At 42.5% G+C, this 22,689-nt stretch overlaps 1 protein-coding gene across 2 annotated transcripts; it reads left to right on the top strand.

The window, feature by feature from the left end:
* Positions 1-56: 56 nt before the first annotated feature.
* Positions 57-21,465, top strand: MTF1 (metal regulatory transcription factor 1). Of its 2 annotated transcripts, none has more exons than XM_064525285.1 (11): positions 57-116; positions 491-954; positions 6,324-6,562; positions 6,987-7,118; positions 7,665-7,738; positions 8,686-8,819; positions 9,661-9,738; positions 11,283-11,385; positions 11,988-12,544; positions 13,491-13,557; positions 15,086-21,465. In XM_064525285.1, the coding sequence occupies exons 2-11, from the start codon at positions 541-543 to the stop codon at positions 15,457-15,459; spliced, it is 2,172 nt and encodes a 723-aa protein (XP_064381355.1). In that variant the 5' UTR covers positions 57-116; positions 491-540; the 3' UTR covers positions 15,460-21,465. The 2 variants fall into 2 exon arrangements, with proteins under 2 accessions (XP_064381355.1, XP_064381354.1); XM_064525284.1 differs by having other exon boundaries at positions 78-181.
* Positions 21,466-22,689: the final 1,224 nt, after the last annotated feature.

The raw sequence follows: 22,689 nt of genomic DNA, 5'->3' as shown, positions 1-22,689 counted from the left end.
GCCGCCTCACGCCTCCGGGTGGGGGGAGCGCAGTGCGCAGGCGCGACACCGCCTTCCCGCCGGGCGCCGCGGTGGGCGGGGCCGTCCCGTCGGGCCGTGCGCGGCCGGAAGCGGAAGTGAGTGCTGGTAATCATGGTGCCGCTGGGGCGGGGAAGGAGGTGCCGCCGCTGCCGGGAGCTCGGTGAGCGCGGCGGGGCCGGGGCTGGGGCCGGCGGGGCCGGGCTCGGTGGGCGGCGGGGCCCGGGCGGCGGCGGCGGCGGCGGCTTCCTGCCGGGCGGCGCCGGATCGGGCCGAGGGCAGCGCGGCGCGGCGCTGCGCTGCGCTGCGGGGCGGGGGCGCCTCCCTCCGCCTCGCCCCGCGGCGGGGGCAGGCCGCGGCCTCGGCCCGGCCGGGGCCCGCTCCTGGGCCCCGCGCCCCGGCGGCTGGGGGCCGGCCCGGGCGAGCCGCCCGGCGGGGCCAGGCCCCTGACCCCTCCGCCCCTGTGTTGCAGATGAGCTGTCCCAGTCCAGCGCCACGATATCGCACTGAGCGGCGGTGAACATGGGGGAGAACAGTCCCGAGGGCAACGTTATCTACTATGAGGTGGAGGAGGATGAACTGACCCAGGATGACAATATGATGAGGTTTACCGATAAAAACGGGCTGGTTCCTTCGTCGTCTGGGACGGTCTACGACAGGACAACTGTCCTGATAGAGCAGGACCATGGTGTGCTGGAAGATGATGAAGATGAAGGACAGTGTGGTGATCACTTGCCTTTTTTACCAGAGGGTCACGAAGAAGGATTTCATTTAATAGCAGATCATGAAGGAATGTCCCAGGGTTATGTGCAACATATTATTTCTCCAGATCAGATTCATCTAACAATAAATCCTGGTTCAACTCCTATGCCAAGAAATATCGAAGGAGCTACACTCACTTTACAGTCTGAATGCCCAGAAACCAAGCTTAAAGAAGTAAGTAGTTAAATATAATTCTAAATTTTATGCTTATATGGAGTGCTTTTCATCTAGTGACCTTAAATGACCTTTGAAAACTTATTCTTATAAAGTGATTTCTGTTTTTAAAGGCCTATCTGTTGTTAATTCTCCTGAATTACTCTTAAGAAATCTGTGTTACTTTTAGTTATAGTAACGCTTTGTGCAGATAGGCATAACAATTTCCCACAGTCACTCAGGAGGTCAACAGCAGAGCTGTGAATGTGATCAGTTTTCATTCTAATATCCTGCTGCTTTCATATGGAGCACCCAGGGAGTACTTCTTAATGTCTGATAACCCTCTAAACAGTAGGAGAATATGGCAGTGAAAATGCATGTATGTTAATAGTGCATGCACTTTTAGTGGCCTCTTATTATTCTTCTGTCTGGAGAATTATTTCTTCAGTTTTGAGAGAATTAAACACAAATTCTGTTATTCTGCAATGTGCTGTGTTCTTGAGAAAACTGCAGCCAAATTACAAGTTAAACTTTAGCCTGTTGAAAATGGCTATAACATGAAGCTAGTAGTAGTCTTATACTGTAATTTGTAAATGGTGTAAAATTTGTAGTCTTATAGTGTCATTCATGGCGGTGTTGTGAAAAGCAACTAAGGGAAACTTTAGACTAATATCTGCTGTATTTTAAAAACATAAGTCAGGTTATATATTTACAGTGGAGACGTATTTCTAATTCTGTTTGCCTAATGAATTCTAGCCACATGAAAAGTGATGAAGGCTTGTACAGACTGACTTGGGATTCTGACTTTTTAGGTTCAAAAGTAATGCAAAAAAATGGAATACCAACACATTTTTACCAGTGACTTTGAGCCACTTCTTTGGCCCTTCTGAGTTGATTTATACAAGTATTTCTACTAGTATGGGTGGAATTACTTGTGTAACTGATATTTGTTGCAAGTGAGGATTGCAGAAATGAGTCCTTGCTTAGAAAGGAAGCTGGGTTTGAATACTCTGAATAATTTAGATTAACGGAGAACCTTGATTATCGCTTGGTGGTGAGGAAATGGGGCTGTAAGAAGTCAGTTTGTAAAACTAGTTATATAATTTCTGGACTGAGATCTATTCAGTATGGCCTTTTGGTGTAAGAAACATTTTGTTGCTAAATTATTATTCATATTAGCTGCCTTCTGAGCTGCTAAAAATGTTAATTTTGGTATGTCAGTCATAGCACTGTTTTCTTTCCTTTTTATAGCAGCTTGTAGTCTACAATATCTAAGAACGGTGTGTCCTAGCTAAATTGGTGTTCATGACTCTACAAATGCAGTTGAAACGATTTTTTTTTTTTGAGAAAAGTGTTTTAAAATCTTAAGCTTTCAGGTCATTTTCAGACATCTGTGAAGCAAAACAGGGCTTTACACTCCATTAATTAACTTCATCTCGTTGCAATATACTTCTCTCATCATTCATTCTCCATAAGAATGAATGTGATTGTAGTCTTCTATTTCACTTCATTGATTTTGTTCAGTGATGAAGAGGGGGGAGGGAAATCCCTTAAACTCCTCAAGATAAATTACTCAGTTTGAGTTTAACTCAAGTGTACTTTGGTTTAATGTGGCACCGAGCTCTTACCAGTCTTGTTGATTACTGGACAGTTAGTTCCTACTTCTAAGGTAAATGGTTCAGTAAGACTCTTCTAGCTTCCGTCTGTTGAATCTCCATGGAATCGTGTTGTCCTTTGTAAAAAAGCATCTGTGATCCAGTCACAGCCTTTATCTTCAAAGCAACTTGTTTCTGTACACTTTGTATTCTAGCCATCTGCAGCTTTTCCTGTTACTGCCATGTTTCTTTTTTCTTTTTTTTTTGATTTTGTTTTTTGTTGCATATGGCAATGGTCTTGAGTGCTGGCTGCTGCCAGTCTTTCATGGTCAATATCCACATCATTTCATGTATAATCAATGTTTATTTAATCTGCTAATTCTTTTTAACGTGAAAAGAGAATTAAATGCTTTGTCATTGTGCAGAAAATTTTATTTTGCTTAGAATGTCGTGGCATTAATGCCTTTATCTGCAGTATCCTTCTCAGAATAATTTGAGATATGTTAAAGATTCAGCCTTTGAGAATAGAGAGATTAGTGTGAGGCCTTTCTCTTAGTTCATGCTGTTAAGTTGAAAGTGTCATCCATTCAGTATCATCTTCCTTTAAGTATGCGTATCAGCAACTAAGGACAAAATCCTTAATTCATAATTACTATGTTTAGTATCTCACATGAATTAGTATCTCACAACTAGCTTTTTTAGACTATCTAAAGCTGTTACAGTGAAGAGTAGAGTAGGTCATCTTCCCCCCCCCTTCCGGGGGGGAGCAAAAAAAAACACCCCAAAATACAGTTTCCTCTGTTAGAGTAGAGTGCAGTGAGGATTGGAAGAAGTAGCCCTTCAACAGAGCAAGATAATTGAAAAAAGAAGGCTTTGTTTTTGGCAGTAACGCTCCTGGACTCTTGTTGTTAAGTAAACCCCTTTGTGATTTCTTCAGGATCTTTCTGCATCTTACTGTGACAAGATACTTTTTTTTTCTTTTTTTTTAATGACAGTAACAATTCTACAGGTTAATGTTGCTTCTCATCTGTTGCGTGCATAGAAGAACATGGAGAACTGGTTCCTGGATGTCTAATTGTCAGTTGAAGTTTAATCCAACAATGAGATAAGCGTTGACATTAAAAAGCTTGGAAAACTTGTCTCCATTTAGCAATATGCTATTAACATCAAATGGTATATAAAGTGCCAGGAATTGAATCTAGTGCTGGCCAGGATGAAAACTACTGCTGGTTGCTTTAGCATTTAGAGTGTAAGGAGCACTTGCATTTGTAACCTGCTTTAAAATTCTCAGAAAACTAAGGTTTTATCAAAGGAAAGTGAAGGTAAATGCCAGCCTATATATTCAGATTTTGTAAAGCCTTCTTAAATGAAGGGGGTCCCTGTAATAATTTTATCCTCTATAAAATAGGCTGGAATTAGTTTATGAGACTATTTGTTCCTTATAAAGTGCTACTTAAAGGCTAAATTTTGCTTGGTATCCAGGCTTGTGTCAGGATACCCTATGACCGCGCTGCTCCGTAGGAAGCTGTTTAGAAGATGCATTTAGTTAACTGAAGTTCCTGCCCTTACTGAAAAGCAGTTGTTCCACGGGTCACCCTTGTTCTAGAGGTGATCTGCTGGACAAGCGGAGGTTGTGTCTGAGAAACCTGGTTGTTATAGCCCTGGAATGTGGGGCTTAATGCTGTAGTTTGTAGCTCTGCAGTTACTCTTCTGAAAGCCTTACAGCTTTATATATATAGAGAGAGAAGTCAAAGCATGCAGTGAAATATGTTTGGGTGCCTCAGATCTCTGGTACTTGGTGTAGGATCTAGTGGGCGTGTTCGTGTGAAAGTGATAGTCACATATGGCTCAACTGATAGCCTTGAGGGCTGCTGACTGTTTGAAAACCAAAACCTGAAGGTTTGTAGCTTCCTTTGGATCTTGCACCACTGGTGAGGTCTTCAACTGTTCCAACAAATGTTAACATAAAAAATGTGTTTCAGATCCCTTCAACTGTCTGTATTTTCATGCCATTGTAGTACATGAACGGGAGAGAATTCTCGGACAAAAAAACAGATATGCTTTAGAGAAGGTCACTTACACGTCTCATTGTTTTTATTGAGGACCCATTACTTCTTTCATTTATGCAGTATTATGCAAAGCATTAATCACATTATGTATTTTCTTGAAGAGCTGCAAAAGTATTTAGTTCTTAATTAGCCATACCAAGAATGGTGTGTTTTTTGGTGTTGATAACTTCTGTTTATCACATTCATCTAACTTCTAGTTACTCTGACATTAGTATCACTTCAAATAAAGTGATTTTACTCTTAACCTGACAGCAGATCAAGGAATCCTTTGTTATTCCATTCTCAGTTTCCACGCTGTGACAATAAATAGTGATTCTCAAATCTTTTTTTTTTTTTTTCTGATGGATGTATGTAAAGCAAAAAGAGAAGAATAAATATGGAGTGATGAGGTGGGTGGAGTTTCTTCTTAAGGGTGGTTAGAAACCATAAATGTACATTGGTTATGTATAGGTTCACCCAATCCTCCTGATACCAACCCACAATTTTGTTGGGTTTTTTTTTGTTTTTTTGTTTTTTGTTTTTTTTGAAGATAGTCTGTAGCCTTTTCTAAGCAACAATCCTGGGTACTGTAAGATGGGTGATTTGTACCTTGGAAAAGTCGGAAGGTTGCTGGTTTATGTCTTGCCCTGTTATTTTCTTGAGTAGTCATTAGAATACAACTCTGCAAGTTCCTCCTCCTCCTCTGTTGTGACTTTGCACTGTCTTTCTAAACATTTCTGTATCAGCATCTTTTGAAGTACTCTGCTGCTTCTTGCCTGTCAACCATCCAGCACTCTCTTGGGCTCTGTAATCATTTTTAGATGTTAAGGTTTCTCAACTGTGGCAGCCAAATGCAAGCTGTCTGTCTAATAATTAATGTTGGAGATAAATTTATTCAAGGTGGCTTATTCCTTCCACTTCACAGGAGAGAATAAGATTTAATTAAGCATTATGACTTGCACACTGGAAGCTTCTTGCATGATCTGTTTCTGCCTGTTGCAGAAGCTGGGAAGACTATCAAATCTAGTTCGGTATGAAGCACTTTCCTGGTGATCTAGATAGCTGACTGAGAAATCTGTAACAGTTATCTTTTGACCTAAAGCACCTTGCTCAATTCATTACACTTCAGGTGTTTACTGTTAAGTAAACGCAGAAGAGAAGAGCAAAGCACACTAAAGGCTGTTTTTGAAATAAAACTAAGTTATAAACGGACTGATGGTTAGACCGTAGGAGAGGTTGAGAACTAGTACTCGTTCAGGGTATTAATGGGAATTCAGCACACGGGTCAGTGCTTTTGAGAGTCAAGTTGTGAAAGTACATCTCCCTTTCTTTTTGTCCATATGTGTTAGCACTACTACAAGTGCCCGAGTGAAATGCAGGTGCTAAAGATGGGGATAGTGGTTGTCATAGCCTCTTAAGGTCCTTTTCAACTCTATTTGATCAGATTGTCAGTTAGATACCCACATATATTTTGAGTTGTTTTCCTTTTTCTCGCTTCTATTAGATTCCCATTCTTTTATAATGTAAGCCAGGTGGCTATCCGCTTTTCCAAATGTACACTCTTCCTTACATAGTGCAGCAGAAATACTGAGTAGTCTGGTAATTAATCTGCTTTTTTTGTTTTTTGTTTTTTTTGTTCCTCCCCCCCTCCCCATGTCTGTGGTGTCAGACCCTGTCACGTTGTCTTTGATGTTTAACTGGCCAAAATGCTTAAAAAACTTTAAGTATGCAGCATTTTGTCTCCTAGGTTAAAAGATACCAGTGCACCTTTGAGGGCTGTCCACGCACATACAGCACTGCTGGAAACCTGCGCACTCACCAAAAGACACATCGTGGGGAATACACTTTTGTTTGCAATCAAGAAGGTTGTGGCAAGGCCTTTCTTACCTCCTACAGTCTCAAAATCCATGTTCGCGTGCACACTAAGGAAAAGCCGTTTGAATGTGATGTGCAGGGCTGTGAAAAGGCATTCAATACACTGTACAGGTAGGAATTTTCTTGGTATCTCCCCTGTACGATGTGGCTGTTGCTGTTTTGCAGGTTGCATCTACATTTGTTTGCATCTGAATACAATTGTGATTCTTCCTCTGGGCACAGATATGAATATAAACCTCAGGATATATGGAAAAGCTCTACCAAGAGAGAGTGACAGAACCTGTAATGACATAGTTAGCTATTTGTATTATGATAGTATTGAAGATAGTGGATGAGCATAAGGAATTTTTAGATTTGTTCGTATGAGGACTTTAGAAGTGATATAATTTAGTTTTGTAAGCAAGTTACCTTGTATTCAGAATATGTTGAGCCTTTGTTCCTGTCCTGCACATTTGAATGAATGGCTTGCTCGTCGGGGAGGGGGGCTATCTTTTGATACAAGTAGTAAGAGGGATTTTTTTGGAATGCTTTTTAGGTTGAAAGCACATCAGAGGCTTCACACAGGGAAAACATTTAACTGTGAATCAGAAGGCTGCAGTAAATACTTCACAACGCACAGTGACTTGAGGAAGCACATTCGAACACACACAGGAGAAAAGCCATTTCGGTAAGTTGTCGGATGGCAATTTTTACTTCTGTGGGACTTCTGTAATGGAACACCTGTGCCAAAAGGCAATTATTACTGTTCTTAATGAAAAGTAGTTCTCACTGGGAGAAAAAAGATAATGGAGGCTCGCATTTGAGCATGCTTTTTCTAGAGCTCTCTCGGTTGGCTGTAAAAGTGGATGAAATATCTGTCTTCAAATGACCAGAACAGTCAAACTAGAATATCTTTCTTTAAAACATGAATATGTTCCATGATGACCATGTTTGTAAAATATGTTGCTTCTTTGCTGGCGTGATGGAATGTTTATTCCATGGAAAAAGCCTCCTACTTCCCCCCACAGAAATGGCTTCTTCATGCTTAAATTTTATATTCGCATTTAGAGCCCCGCTGTAGTATGTGTAGCAGCTGCTGGGAGATACTTGATTACTGACAGAGACTAACATCAGGCCTGTGTTTCCTAGTCCTGTGACTGTTGGAAGGCATGATGTAGGATTGTAACTAATGCATCATACAAGTTTGCTGACCCTTCTCTGATGTCTCATTCAGGTGTGAGCATGACGGCTGTGGAAAAGCTTTTGCTGCAAGCCACCACCTTAAAACACATGTTAGGACACATACTGGTAAGTCCCAAGGACGACTTTTTTCTTTAATTGAGCCTATTCAGTTTATACTAACTTTCAGAATCCTAATATGTGTATGTACTTACATACAAAATAACCTATCAAGGACATTTTAGAGGTTTTAGCACATTGCTTTTAATCTTTAAGTGATGTAATACGTTCAGAACTGTTAAATATGGCTAATGCAATAGAAAAAAAGATGCAAGTCAGTGAGTCAGCTGTAAAACATTTCTTTCCTAGATGTTCCTAGGAATATATCCTGACCCCCAACCCCAGAAGCTGTATCAAACAAACTGATAACATACAAAAATGGGTGGATGATCAAAAATTCAGCTCATGTTTCAGCTGAGAAACAAAATCTGTGAACCACAGAGAAAAGTCACTTCCAGATCTTGAATCTAATCAGCACGTTTCACAAACATATCAGTAATGATACATAAAACTTAAATGTTGTGTTATTTGCAAGACTTTTAAAGAATGCTGAATTCATGAAGTGTCATTAAAATGACCCAAAAAAACCCATTCATGCATGTTCCAACATGTCATACAGCAATTACTTACTGTTTTTCAGAATACCATAAAGACTGTTTATAAGATGGGACCCAGTCTTTTACACAGGGTCATTGTGATGGCAGGTTAAGGAAATACTCTTTCAATTATCTGTTATTGCTGCTAGCTTGGCTGTAAGTAGCAATCTATATCATAGTTGGCATCTATATAGAAAGCAAAGTGCTTTTTTTCCTTATCAAACTGTGTTCTCCGGTGCGAGAAGAGTTAGAATATACTCAACTATGTTAAGGTTTTACATTTTATAGTAACCACAGTTGCATTTGGGGAAAAAACAATTCTTGTTTGTGTAAAATATCATCACTGTCCTGTGTGTTTTAAAAGTATGTGTCTCATGTAAAGGTACTAAGTCTGTTTTGTGTGTTTTGTGTTGTGTGTAGGGGAGAAACCCTTCTTCTGTCCCAGTAATGGCTGTGAGAAGACTTTTAGTACACAGTATAGTCTCAAGAGTCACATGAAAGGTCATGAGAAAGGACATTCCTATAATGCACTTCCCAATAACAATGTATCTGAGGTTAGTAGTTCTTCTTCCTAATGCTTCTATGTCATATGAAGATAAAACCATACTTCAGGCAAGAAATGATCTGGTCTGTATTTGTGTCTAAAGTTACAATGTTTCAGGCTGAGATTTTTAGAGGGACTTGCAACTATTTGGTGTCAATCTCCTTTGGAGAAACCCATGGGTGCCTCCCTTTTTTTGGTCCGAGAATTCAGTTTAAAATCTGATGTTGCTGGGATTCAAGATGGCGGTGTAGGGTTTATTCTCAAATGCTGTGTTCACAATCTGATTAGAAATAGTGGGATCGGTTCTTCTAGCATGGTATTCAATTACTTAGTCTTACTTAGAAATGCTTATCTAAATTGATTTATTCATTTTAATCACATTAAAATTAACATTTGGGCTACTGCCGTTCTGATGAGCATGTAACATACTTGCACAGATATGTAGGCAATTATATAGATTGTTATGTTATTTCCTATAGGTGCTTATGTTTTGGTCAACACTATATAAGATACATGTGAAGTAAAATAAAATAACTGTTAGGTTTTATTTTCTACAGGCTCATTTGCCCATGTAGTCATTTAAAATTCTAGGTTACTTAATTTTTTTGCAAGTAGCATGAGATAAATGTTAAGAAACCTTGATAGCTACTAAATATCCTTTGTTGAGTAATATTGTTCCTTTGATTTTAGAATTGAGACTTGTGCCCATATAGGTTAAAAAAAAATCTATTTAGACAGAATAACTCTGCTTATGCTGTATGGACAGCAGTATTTCTTTTTAAAGGTAATTTAAAATAATTCTGCCACTGTTTGTTTTAATATTTAACTTCATTTCTTTTTCTTCTTTACAGGATACAAGCCACTCACTTTGTCTGAGTGACCTAAGCCTCATATCCACAGATTCAGAATTGCGGGAGAACTCTAATCCGGTGAGTTACTCTCCCCTAATTGCCTCACCCATCATTTGAGATCTCTTTTTTTCTAACAGTGTGCTTTCGCTGTCCATGAGAACACAGCAAATCAGATCTGCATGGCTAGTTTCTTCTCTTTAACTTCCTCTGTCCTCCAGCATTCTCTCCTTTAAGCTTTCATTCAGTAGCAGAGAAGAGGTAGTCTGTTACAGAATAGGTGATTCACTTATGCTATACTATACTATATGCAAATTATATATTACATTATTACGCAGCATATGCCTCTTTTTATGTAAAATCGCAAGGAAATGAGAGATGCTGCTATGATCAGCCTTGAGTTGTCAGAGTAGAGCTAGCTGAGCAATAGGTGGGTAACTTGTTGACACACTATACAGCATGTTTCTTGTGCTTGGGTGGGGAGTTTGTGCATGTTCAGACTAAGCTTGGCAAGCTTCCCTCTGAAAGGCTTCCGGCAGAAATACAGATGAGCAAATATTAAGGCAAGCTGTTCTTTTTGTACAGCCGTGTAACATCGTCATGAAACCTGTTGCCGAAAGAATCCTTATTTTGGGGTAGAACTGGTATTACATGTTTAAACTGTCTTACTATCTGCTATTAGGATATTTTCCACAGCCATTTCTGTTGTGTGTGTGTGGGGGGGGGGTTGTTTGTTTTGTTTTTTGTAGGTATTAGTTGTCACTTATATAGAATAAATTGATAAGTGACACAGTCATTTAATTAGCTTATTAGAGATTAGCCTCCAGGAGTTATTTAAAGAGATTGCATCTTTTTGCAAATACAGCTGGGAATAAACTTGTAAGTACTTGAAGTGCCTCTTGAGGAAGTAATTGCACTTTGGCATTTTTAGCACAGAGCTTTGGAGTCATTTGCAACAAAAAGCCAAAATCTTAGAGGAGGATAACAGAGTGAAAAAGAGGGAATTTTTCTCCAAAATGTGCAATGTTTTAAAACTGTCTTTAAAGGCTCTGCATCTGATTTTACCATAAAAATATTCTTGCTTATTGGTAACTTAAATTTTACATGAAGGAAAATTATATACTGATCAAGCCTTGTTTTGTGCTTTGTTATGGAGGCAGCATACAGAGCTTTTTTGATTCTGTTCCTAGAGCAGTGTGGGTGACAATCATGCATAGCCCAGGAGGTAATCTGAGCAGAGCTACTTTGTTACTGCTCCAGGAAAAAGTTTTGCAAATGATCAAGACCAAATTAATGTACACTTCTGTTTCTAACAGAGTATTGCGAGAAATAAGGGTTAAACAAAGAATAGATGCAGAAGAATGTTTGACTTTTAAAGGCCTTATTTATTTTTGTAAGGTTTTGCTCATTTTGTTGGTTAATTTGATTATGATGATAAAAACTAAGAGTCATTTTTCACATTTTATGCTGGTACATAAAATGTATTGCCTTTCCTGAAGGCAGCTGATTAACTGGACAGGTCTTTCTGATATTTGTATGCTACCTGACCAGGATTTGTGCAAAGTTTATGGAGATCTGAAATAGAGTGTTATCTGACATCTTCCTCTTTCTTCTCTATTCACCAGACCCATGGACAAGACCTTAGCACAATCTCACCAGCAAGCATTTTTGAGTCTATGTTTCAGAGCCCAGATCATACTGCAAATCAGGAAGACTCTCAGCAGACAGGTACAACTTGTATCTGCGGTGTTGTAACAGAAAGCTTTTAGGCAGTTTTCCCCCTCTCCATGCCTTTGCTTAATTCAGCATCTCGGAATAAAGATTACTGCCATGCCTAAGCCTATGTAGCAAACAGACAGCTTTACCGTGAGTGTTGAAATGTGTTGTATTCACAGAGGGTGTGACACTGGGACAGCGATGCTGAAACTGGCATCATATTTACAGCATGGTGTTATACTGATGCTGACATTGATGCTCTTGGTTTTTCCATCCAACTTTTTCCAGCCTTCTCTCTTGATGTAACTACATGAACTATATGAGCTACATGAAGCCGTAGAAAGGCTTATTAGAGTTGAAGGGGCTGATCAGCTTGTGTGCAGTATTCAGAGTTACCAGCTTCCTGAATTTGGACCTACTTTTAGATTCACTGTCTAGTGTTACGTGCTTTGAGCACTAATCTGAAGATGCAAAAGTGGTAATGGTTAACTTAGCAGGGATCCGTTAGCCAGCTACTATGTGAGGCTTAATGTGTTTAGGTTCATTGAAAAGAGGTGTTTATTCAGACCTTAGATTTGATGTGTTTATACCTTTTTCTTTGTTTGTTTTGTCAGCTGCCTTGATTGAAGGTTATAACGGTGATGCAGACTCAGTCACTGCTGTTCCGCCTTCTGCAGGAGATTCAGCATCTTTGTCTCTTCCACTTGTACTGCAGCTTGGCATCTCTGAGCCGTCGCACTCAGCACTACAAGCCTCAGCAGCACCTGCTGCTCCCTCCTCCATAGGAACCAGCTCACAACAAGCTGCATTTGGAAATCCTGCAACTGTTTTACAGTCTCCAGAAGTGCCTGTTCCTCACAGCACACAGTTTGCAGCCAGTCACCAAGACTTTCTGCAGCACACTCAGACGCCGCCACAGCCCATCGTACAAGGACTTTCAGTGGTTGCTGGGGCATCTGCCCCAGCAGCATCAAGTGCCACTGAGCCCCTGCCAGCTGTAGTTCAGACTGTGCCTGTTGGTGCGAACTCTGTTCTGACTAGTAATCCAACTATAACTATTACTCCTTCTCAGAGCACTGCTATTCTGCAGTCCAGCATTGTCATGGGAGAGCAAAACTTGCAATGGATTTTAAATGGTGCCACTGGTTCCCCACAAAGCCAAGAACAAATGGTTAGTATATCTAGCCCTGCTCTGAAACAGCTTAGACCATTCCCGTTCCTCCTGGAATCTAAAGGCTTTGCTTTTGAAAAGAAAGAGGATCAGACCTGGAGTTGTAAGATACAAACCAGGGTGTATCTGCTTCAGTATTGTATAATGCTTAGCACAATAATATGTTTAAACAAGTCACAAATGCAGTCCATAAAATACATAGAGAAATAGATAGAGAAATCCAGAGTGCAGGAAAATCTTGTTTTCTTCTTCTTTCCCCCAGTGACAAACTTCTTATAGCAGATGCCACTTTACTTTATCCAGGACACTGCACCATATGGTCTGATAATATGTGTTTTTTAATCTGTCCTTTTGACAAGTAGAAGCACAAAAAATTCTGTGAAGTTTCAGTGTTTAGATATTCCATAATCTCTGTCTCTTCCTAATTTAACCTTGTTGCCTTATAAATAGAAGTAGCCTGATAAAGTTTTCTGGGAAAACAGGATGTTCCTGCTTCTCCGGTGAACGTGGATATATGAGACTTCAAGTGTTTTATCTCTAAGTGTTTCTGTCACCCCCTTTGGGTTTTCTCACTTGCAAATGGTCAAGAAGGAATGGCTGCAGGTACAAACAGTATGAGCAAGCACAACAGTTCTTTAAGAATTCAGTCATTCAGTTATCAAAAAACCACAAGTTATGTTAACAAGCATACAGGAGAGGGAGATTACTCACCATCTTTAGAACTACTGAAACAATAGTCTTAGTTTAGGGGTAGCAAGAATATAGATAGCCCAGAACCAACCCAAATGATGCAATTTTCTATTAGTTTTCCTGTTGTCTGTCTTTGGAATGTTTGTGTATCTCTTTCTTTTGCTTGCAGCTGTTTAGAGTTTGAGTAGAGATTCGATTTGAATTGACTCACATGTTTTTTTTTTTTTTTTTTTTTTTTTTTTTTTTTTTTTTTAAGCCACAAGTTCCAAAAGTAGTAGAAAAGGTTTTCTTTACCACTGCATTACCAGTAGCTGGCAACACAGGTAAGCATTTGACACTGAACTGCTTTTCTCTCTCTCTCTCTCTCCATTCTGTCTTCCTCTTTTTGTTTGCAGTGGTGTTAGCTTGACCAGGATTTGTGGCGATGTAATCGCTAGAGGAAATGCTGAAGAAAATTCTTTCAATTTTTTTGTATTCCTGAGGTTTTAAATGCAGTCTGCTGTAGACTCATGGCTTTGTATTGATCTGTCCTGTAGTAGTTTCTGTACTTGTAAGATAACCAAGTTCACAAATTAGGTCCAGTACCTATAAAAATCAGTATTTTATGAAAATCCAATATTTTATAAAAATCAAATGGTACTTTAATGGAATGTGTATAGAAGATTAAAAGGCAGAAGTGTAAGGATATATTTTGTCTTTTATTCTTTTAAGTGAAGATACAAAACAGCTAGTAAACTATTAAATTTAATGAATGCCTTAGCAGCTGTTTTTGGTAAGCATTAGTGGTGAGATTCATATAACTGTACAACTGTAGAAGTTATGTTCTATAACATGCTTCCTACATAGAATAGTATATGGCAAATAAGAATCAACGATAGCCAAAAGAGGGCACGTAAGTTTAAGACTTAAAGTGTAAAAAGGAAAGAAAAATCAAATAAGAAAAGCAGTCAGGAGGAGCGATGAGTTAGGACAGCGGACTAGAGAAAATGAACAGGAAAATATATGGGTTGGTATGAAGGAGGAGAGTTGCTGGTGTAATTCTGTATCGCCATCCTCAAAGACTAGTGTGCAGAGACTGGGGGCATTAGAATGCCACTCTTCATAGGATTGTAAGCTATAAAAGTCACAGTGGCTGTCAAAGAGGTAGCATATTGTGCTGTGTGGTTTTGGGTTTTTTTGTTTTTTGGTTTTTTTTTAAATTAGACCAGACTTCTAGTGCCTGGCCCACAGAACAGGTTGAGAGTACCTTCTACCAGCCCTGGGTGGCAAACATCAAAGTGATTTAGTGCTTTTGTGAGATACCTCTTAGATCTGTAAGGAGCAAGAAGCTTGCTTTGTGAGTTGTTGGAGAGGCTAAGTACCTTCCTGTAACCGTACCTACTCCTCCTGTATCAGAAAAGCTGTGACTGCTGCTTGAAACTAGGATGTCTGAATATCGCTCCTCCATTTAATGTATATTCAGCAAAAAAGAAGTTGCTGTGCTCGTGTCACTGTTGATAGCTGGTCAGGAGCACGTTGGATTAAACCTTACTTGGATTAAACATCTCTGTCTTTCTTTAGTAGAGCATATTATCAGTATGCCGATGACTTGAACTCTCTCTTGAGCTTGGCCTCTTGTTAGGGTTGAAATATTAATTGCTTATTTCCCTTTTTCCTTGCTTGTTATTATTTCCAGTAGCAATGACTTTCTTTTTTATTTATGATCTGCCAGAAGTATACATTGTGCTTAAATGAAGTAATGTGTAATCTCTGCTGCAAGGCACACACAATCTAATATAACAAAGATGATTTGTCTTTCCCTGATGTGAAATTATGCAGTTCTTATGTGTTTTGTCTTCGTTTCACCTCTAGGAAATCCTGTTCAGCAGATTGGTCTCAGTGTTCCTGTCATTATTATAAAGCAGGAGGAGGCCTGCCAGTGTCAGTGTGCCTGCCGAGACTCTGCCAAGGACAAAGCCACCAGTAAGAAGGAATGTTCCTCACCTGAGCAAACAGCTCCTCAGCTGCAGCCTCAGACCTTTCCTTCCTCTTCCCCTTCTCCTTCCTGTGGGCAGAGCAGTCAGATAGTTAACCCTTCAGACTCACAGACCGAAACATTAAGTGCCATGGATGTATCGGACTTCCTGTCCCTCCAAAGCCCTGAAACCCCATCTAATATAATTCCGATCGAAGCACTACTGCAGGGTGAGGAAGAAATTGGTTTGAATAGCAGCTTCTCTAAATGAAGATGTTCCAGATTTTCCTTTGCACCTGGGGGGTAAAGCCCTCCTCCTTAGAAGCAGAAACTGAAGGATCAATTTTTTTTTCCTTCCTATTGGGAAGTTTTGTGGCTTATTTCTGCTTCTCAGATGTCATCTTAGTCACATCCCAGGTACACCCATCTTTGAGAATCTATCTTAAAAAAAAAAAAAAAAAAAGAAAAGTTTAAAAAAAAAAAGAAAAAAGCTAAGTTATATATGAACTGTTTTGGCTGCACTGTCTGTCACTTTTGCTTGTCATATGTGAACACGGAAGTTAAGGTTACTCGTGTGCAAACAGATTTTAAAGAGAAAAAGGGGGGTTAGTTTGTCTGTCTCCAATTGCACATCACTTATGTTTGGGGTTAAGGTACTGGCAGAGAGTGGGTCTTTGTTACAACTCCTTAGGTCTATAATTTTCTTTGGTCTGTTATGTCTGATACTAACCATGCACTATAAGGGGAGCCCAGGAAAGGGATTTGCTGTAGCAGAAGAAGGTATTATACTAGAAAATGTTTTATCTTCAGTTTTACTGGAGTGCGATTATCCCATCACTGAGTTGGGAGGTGATGCCTGGGTTTACATTGTACTAACACTATTACTAAAGCCAACAGAAGCTTTTGGGGGAGTTTTCTTCAGTAGAGCACAAAATACTTGTGCTCCTGATAGATCTATTCATTTAATTTCATTAGGACTTAAAGTGTGGTGGCAGACACACTGCTTCACAATAGGGAAACACAGTCGGAGCCCCTGCTTATTCATACTGAAGAGTCTGTTTTCTTTGCCTCTGAAGGATGTAGTGAGCTTCAAACGTGCTCAGCTCGGTGCCTGCTGCTCTTTTGACTCATTTAGCTCTGTTCAGAAAGAAGTCATCCTCTTAAAAATAATAATAGTAATAAAAAGAAAATCCCGACTGTTTAATCAGGAGCTTGGTGCCTTTGCTGGTTACTCTCATCTTTTGTCAAGAACTCTAGGAAACCTTTCAGAATGGTTCAACATAAATTGAGTTTGAATTCAGCAAATCTATCCTTTAGCTGTCCAGGAATGCTTCCTCTTTTCTGTTAAGCTATAGAATTTCTGCCTGAATCTGCCTCCAACCTACTGCAATGCCAGCTTTTTGTGCACGGGGCTATTTCTTGACTAAAAGATGTTACACAGTGTAGTAGTTTTTTCATATCAAACTGAAAGTCTATATTCTAACCTACTCAGGGTAAATAAAACACCCCCCCCACCAAAAAGCCTGTAATGTTGCAATAAATGCAGTCTCATTCTAAATGGTTTATTTATGCTGCATTATTTTAGAAGATGTAATTTTATAGTGTTTTATCCATCTGTCTGGCTTTGGCTGTCAGTCTTTTTGTGTTAAAGAAAAGAATATTAAATAGTCTTTATTCAGTTTACAGTGTTGTCATTAGTGAGATACAAAGATAACGACTGTAAGCCAATTTGTGGTGCATCTCTGCCCACTAAATTTAGGAAGGCAACTCTTAGTGGATAGAGGTCTCTCCCTCCTCTTTGTTCGTATCCGATCAAAGCTGCTCTCTGCACCTGCGGGGGGAGAGTCCTGCGAGTGCAGCCAGACCTCCCTGTGTACCGGATGACTGGTAGGCCTTTTAACCTCTTCTGACATGCTCTGTGTAGCCTTACCAACACCACTGTCGCAGTCCTAGCTGAGACGGTGGCTTAAGCTATCTCACTTTCTATTCCCTTGCAAGTACACTGCCGCAACACGGATGGGAGTGGGCTGAGGGGAACTGGCTTTCACCTCTCTGACAGCTTGCTTCCCGTTGTTAAATGTGGAAGGGTAAAATTGTGTCCTACTAGGGTGAATATGAGGGAAGAGAGCGTAAAGGATGCTTCGTGCCTGGAAGGTGTCGCGTCACCACTAGGGCAGAGCACTGTGTTTTGGTAATTGCAGTGACGAGCTTAGGGGCACCAGCTGGACTGGAAGTGTACTGATGGCGTTTCCTCTCTGCGGGTGTTGGCTCACGTTGCAGTGCTGTGCAAGGTATCACAGCAGGGATGTGGGTCCTGCAGCAATAAGGTTTGCATCCATAAAATGTGGGTTAACGAAGCATTTTATGTTTTGTTCTTGTAATGGTAATCCCTACAAGACAGTGAGATGGTGGCTTTTTTTTTTCTCTCTCTCAGTATTGGTTTGTGATCTATTTGTTTTGCACGGCAGCAAGAACTGCTTTGAACGCAAAGGAACAGGCTCACGTCTGTGTGGCTGGGCTTGTCCACACCGTGAGTCTTCCGCTGGCTGTCCTGCTTCAGGGTGTGCTTCGAGCAGCGTGAGGGGAGTCGGGAGCCGAGCGGGGGCTGCCCCCGGGGCACGGGCCCTTGCGAGGGCCTCGCGCCTTTTCCTTGGCGCAGCGTGGCCGTTTTATTTGAGGTGCGTGGATGTGTGCACGAGCGCTTGTGTGTGCGCGTGGGCGAGCGTGCTAATGCAGGAGTGTGGTGATTCCCCTGGAGCTGTGGGATTGTCTCTGATGGCGATAGGGGTAGCAGATTTGGCCTGAAATGTGACAGTGGAGGGATTTGGCAACCTCTTTTGAGCCTTCCCATCCTTCAGGGAAGCATTTTACTCCTACTCAGTGAATTAGTCCACCTAAAACATGCTTGTGATTGGGCCTGAGAGCATCTTCAGAAACCCCTTTGTGATAGAGATGAGTAAAAGAATCTACCAAAGGCTTTGAAATTAGAAACTCATTTGGAAATGAGGTGATTGGCAGCAGGGAGACGTGGCACGAGTCCTTTCCGAGTGTGTATCGGAGGTTAACCTCTCTGCTGTTTTCTCTTCATAGCGACTGTTTTCTACTGGTGTGTTCTAGGAAAAGCAGTGCGTCCCATGTTTATCTTGACTTTTAGGTGCATTGGGTTTGCAGTTAGCCTCTTGTACGTGCATTGGACGGGCTGTGATTTGAGTGAAACTAATAAGAGCTTGTAAGGAGGCAAGAAGAGTGTGACTGTGTGAGTGCACAGGCTGCTCTGCTGCGGAACGTGCATCCCGCCCAATCGCTTTGGTAAATTTCTTGGCTTTTTTGTTTAATCATGGGTCTGTTTTTGAGAATGTGTAATGCTGCATGTATCTGATATGTCTCACAGCGGACCTCTGCATCGTCCCTCGCGCTGTGAGATTGAACGTTGTACTGCTGGGGTTGTCATTAACACTTGGATGAAAGGAGATCCATGAACAGCTGGAAAAAAAGGGCAATCACAGTAAAGCTCTGAGATTCCTCAGTGCCAGAGAATTTTCTATCCATCCCCCCTGTACCCCAGCATTTAATATATTGACAGTTACATTTTTTATGAAGAGTGGAGTTTCTACCATTGTAGATCTGGTAAGACATTGGATTCCCAGAAAGGGGCACGTTCTGTTGATAGATTGGAGCCTCTGAGATCAGCGTGCCCTCCCTCTGCAAAATCTGCATCTCGTGAATCCTTTTAATTACCAGTCAGAGAAGCTGCATTGCTCCAGGTCATTCTGGGTTAGAGCATCTGCTGTTTTATGGCTTGCGAAGATTGATTTGGTTACTAACAGTTTCTGGCTGGGTGCAGAAGCCTAAACGTGTAGAATGGATCTGGTTACCAACACCAGTAGCTTTAGTGGCCAAGCGGTGACCCAGGCAAACAGACTTGGCATGCAGCTGAGGGCTGGAGAAGTTGCTTTTCATGCTTGTACATGGTAGAGGGATGGAAAATCAGCACTGTTTAAATGCTGGTACTGAATTATATAGAACAAAGTACGAATTGGGCACTTCATGTAATGCTGACTGTGTCCAGAAAGACTAGTTTGCAGAACCTCATACTGGTATCTAAAATGCACTTTAGGTTATTTTATCTTTAACCCAATTGCTGCAATTTCTTTTGTATATACTTTCACAAAGTTTATTTTTGCTCTGAGTAAAAGTTAACAGGGGTGTGCAAAGATGAGCACTTAACTTGGTGCAATACTTGTAGCTAAAGATCATTGTCCCATGTGGTCAGTCTGTCTGTGTCTGTCTAACTGAAAATATATATATAGTAACTAGCTCAGTGACATATTGCCCTACCCTGTCTATACCCAAGAGAAATTATGCATCATTAGCAAATGTCCAATCTATGCAAATATTCCACTGAGAGCACTGTGCTTTAGCCGGCCTTTTCTCTCATGCTTTCTGGTGAGCTGCTTGTCACTTCTGATAGAAATCAGTACTTTTTAACCACGATGTTCACTGGGTTTATGTCCCTCTTCCTTGTCCTCCCCTCTGGTCTTTCACATAAGCGTGGACAGAAGTGACAAGCTGTTCTTAAACAGGCATATTGCACCTTTAGAATTTGTCTTCACGAGATCGTTTTTGATGTCATGTTATCTGCCTTACTTCGTGGAGGATGGCGCTCCGCAGAGTCATCCCAGATATTGTTTTCGCAACTGCAGCAACGTCGTTGAACTGTTTACAGTACTCGTCCTGCACCAATTGTAAATACGGCTCGGGGAGCGAACTAGCGATTGGCCTGTTGGTTGTAGAACTGCCAGGGCAAATCAGTTAAGGCGTGATCGGCCTTGAAGTTGATGGGAGATGAAAAGCTATATTCTCTTGGGGAGGGAAAAAAGAGAGAAAAGCACAGCTGGCAACTGAAATGAGAGGCAGCCAGGTCCAGTGCGGAGAGCAGGTGGGACCTTGGTATCAGCTGCGAGACCTCCCTCGGGCGAGTCACCTAACCTCTCTATGCCTCAGGTTCCTCACCTGTGAAATGGGGACAAGGAAACTTGGCTTCGTGAAATGCTCTGAGATATAAGGATGAAAAGTCCTATGCATTTAGAGCTAGCTGGGCAGAATTGTTAAGAGTCAATTTGGACTGTAAGGCAAAAAAGAAAAAAAAAAAGCAAAAAAAAAAAAAAAGCATGTCTTTAATAAACCCTACAAATTTCTGATTGCATAGTTTTTAATTGGTATACTTTTTCCTCCTGAACATATTTTGGAAACAATGTCAAGATTTTTATAAATGTTACGTGTAGTTGATACTCATGGACAGGGCTGAACTTTTAACTTTTTTGCATCTTGTCTTGATATATATCATATGTTCTAGAAGTTGGATTCTGTGTCTGCACTGAGAAATGCAAATTAAACTGGATATTTATGTAGTAGTGTACATAGTCTAAGTGTGTGTGTTCTTGGAACTAGTTTAAAAATCCCACACCATGCTTTTAGTGGTGTGCAAGCTGGCCAAAATTTGGTTCATTATGCAGTGTACACTTTCTCAAATAAATGCAGTTTCTACTTTTTCTTACAAGAAATTTTTTCATATGATCTTTTTCAGCAAAATCAAGGGTATGTTTTTGCAGTACCGTAGTTACAGTAGCTGGTATTTCTTGCTGTGTAGCTTTGTGTCCTTCCACTTGCTTATTAAAGCGAAGCTATCTGTCTGACCCTTGTTTTGGAGAGAGAGCTGTAGTTGCTGTTCTATTTTACACAGACTAGCGCCAGCTAGGAGGGCAGGGATGTGCTAACCTTGAGCCTGGTTAGTTACTGATCTTTTTCTTCAGCATAGACATCTGCATAATTGTCAAACCAGGAAGTCTAGGGAAAACTTAGGTTGTCTATTTACTGCTTTTGTTTTGTTTGACGTGTATGGGGAGCTGGGCAATGGTCTTGGAGATGATGGAAAAAAAAAAACCCCAGTTTTTCAAGAATGTGTGTATGGTATTAAAGGAATTTATTTAACTATGAAACATGGGAACAAATGTGCTTACATTGAGCAATGTGAAGATGTTAGTTACAGGTACAGTACTTCCAAAGGAAGAGCATCTCCAAAACCCAAAAAAGAGTAAATATGAATTTGTATTTTTTGAAGAATGTAAAATGTGAAATAATGGTGTTTGCTTAATTGCTCATTTTGTATGAAGTTAATATTGTACTTTGAAATATCTGCAAAGAAGTGGAAATTAACTTTTTTGGAATTGAAAGCAATATTAATACTAATGGAATCCTAATTAAATGCTTATTTAAACATTGTGTTATAATAGTCTTTCCTCGGGGTATTGGTAAGTTATGGGGGAGGCGAGTTTGGATGTTCTTCCCCTGCCCCCCCCCGACGGATCAGGTCACAAAATTATTTCCCGACCTGGACGCAGCGTTTTACTGCGACTCTCCCTCCCTTGGGCTGAGCGGGGCCTTCAGCAGCTTCGTGGCCCCCGGCGCCTTCACTGAGAGCAGGGCTCGTCGGTCCCAGAGCTGCGCCCTGGCTTTCGGGGGCGGGAGGCTCCCGCGTCGTCCCTTCCCGCTGGGAACCGGCCGCTCCCGCAGCGCCTGCCCCGAGGCCGCCGCAGCCGCAGGGGAATGAGGGGCAAGATGTCCCGCAGGGAAGAGGGTAATTGTAGCCCCCGGAGGCGAAGGGGTGAGATACGGGCACGACTCCGGGAGAAAGGGGAGCGGGGGGGAGCCGGGGGCACGAGGGAACACGGATAACCCTTGGCCGCCAGGGCACAAGGCCTCCCCGGGCGGGGACCCCCCGCGCCCTTGGCCCTGCTCCCCCGCCCGGCGCTGCCGCCTCTTCGGCCCCGGGTGCGGCCGTGACCCCGGACGGCTCGCAGCTGCCCCGCCCGCCTCGACCCCATCGGCCGTTAATGAGCCCCGGCCCCTCGGCAGCGGGGTCGGGACGGGTCCGCGCCGCGGGCTCGGGAGGCGCCAGGGCACCGCATCCGCTTTATTCACACACCGCGTCGGTCACCGGCTCGGCGCCCGGGAAAGGCGGGAAGCGGCGGAGCCCGGAGCCGGGCGGAGCGCCCGCCTCAGCCGCAGGGGCCGCGGGCGGCGGGCGAGGCGGCTCCGGGGGACGGCGGGGCCGGGCCGGGCGGCGGCGGGGCGGCTCCGGGGGACGGCGGGGCCGGGCCGGGCGGCGGCAGGGCGGCGCGCAGCGCGGCCATCTCGGCGGCCAGGCGGTCGCAGGAGGCGATGCCGGCGCGCAGCTGCCGCTGCCGCGCTTCCAGGCGGCGCAGGAGGCTCCGCAGCTGCTCGACCTACGGCGGACACAGGCGCTGTGCGGCGCTGCCGGGCCGCGGGCGCCCCCCGGCCCCGGCCGCGGCCCCGCCGCCCCCCGGCCCGCCCCGGCGGCCCCACGCACCAGGCACGGCGCGTCCCGCGGCGGCGCGGCGCGCTCCCCCGCCGCCTCCATGGCCGGGCTGCGCCGGGGCCGGGCTGCGGGCGCCGCTGGTCACAGCCCCGCCCCCCGCCC

Source organism: Dromaius novaehollandiae, chromosome 23 (assembly GCF_036370855.1).
Source record: "Dromaius novaehollandiae isolate bDroNov1 chromosome 23, bDroNov1.hap1, whole genome shotgun sequence".
Taxonomy (NCBI): domain Eukaryota; kingdom Metazoa; phylum Chordata; class Aves; order Casuariiformes; family Dromaiidae; genus Dromaius; species Dromaius novaehollandiae.
Note: the sequence above shows the minus strand (reverse complement) of the source record. Positions and strands in the feature narration are given on the sequence as shown.

Bases quoted from the DNA above. Each gene is read 5' to 3' on its own strand.
- MTF1 (XM_064525285.1), top strand. From the start codon at position 541: ATGGGGGAGAACAGTCCCGAGGGCAACGTTATCTACTATGAGGTGGAG. The intron at 8,820-9,660 runs GTTAGTAGTTCT...TCTTCTTTACAG, and splicing joins CCAATAACAATGTATCTGAG to GATACAAGCCACTCACTTTG. The intron at 13,558-15,085 runs GTAAGCATTTGA...TTTCACCTCTAG, and splicing joins ACCAGTAGCTGGCAACACAG to GAAATCCTGTTCAGCAGATT.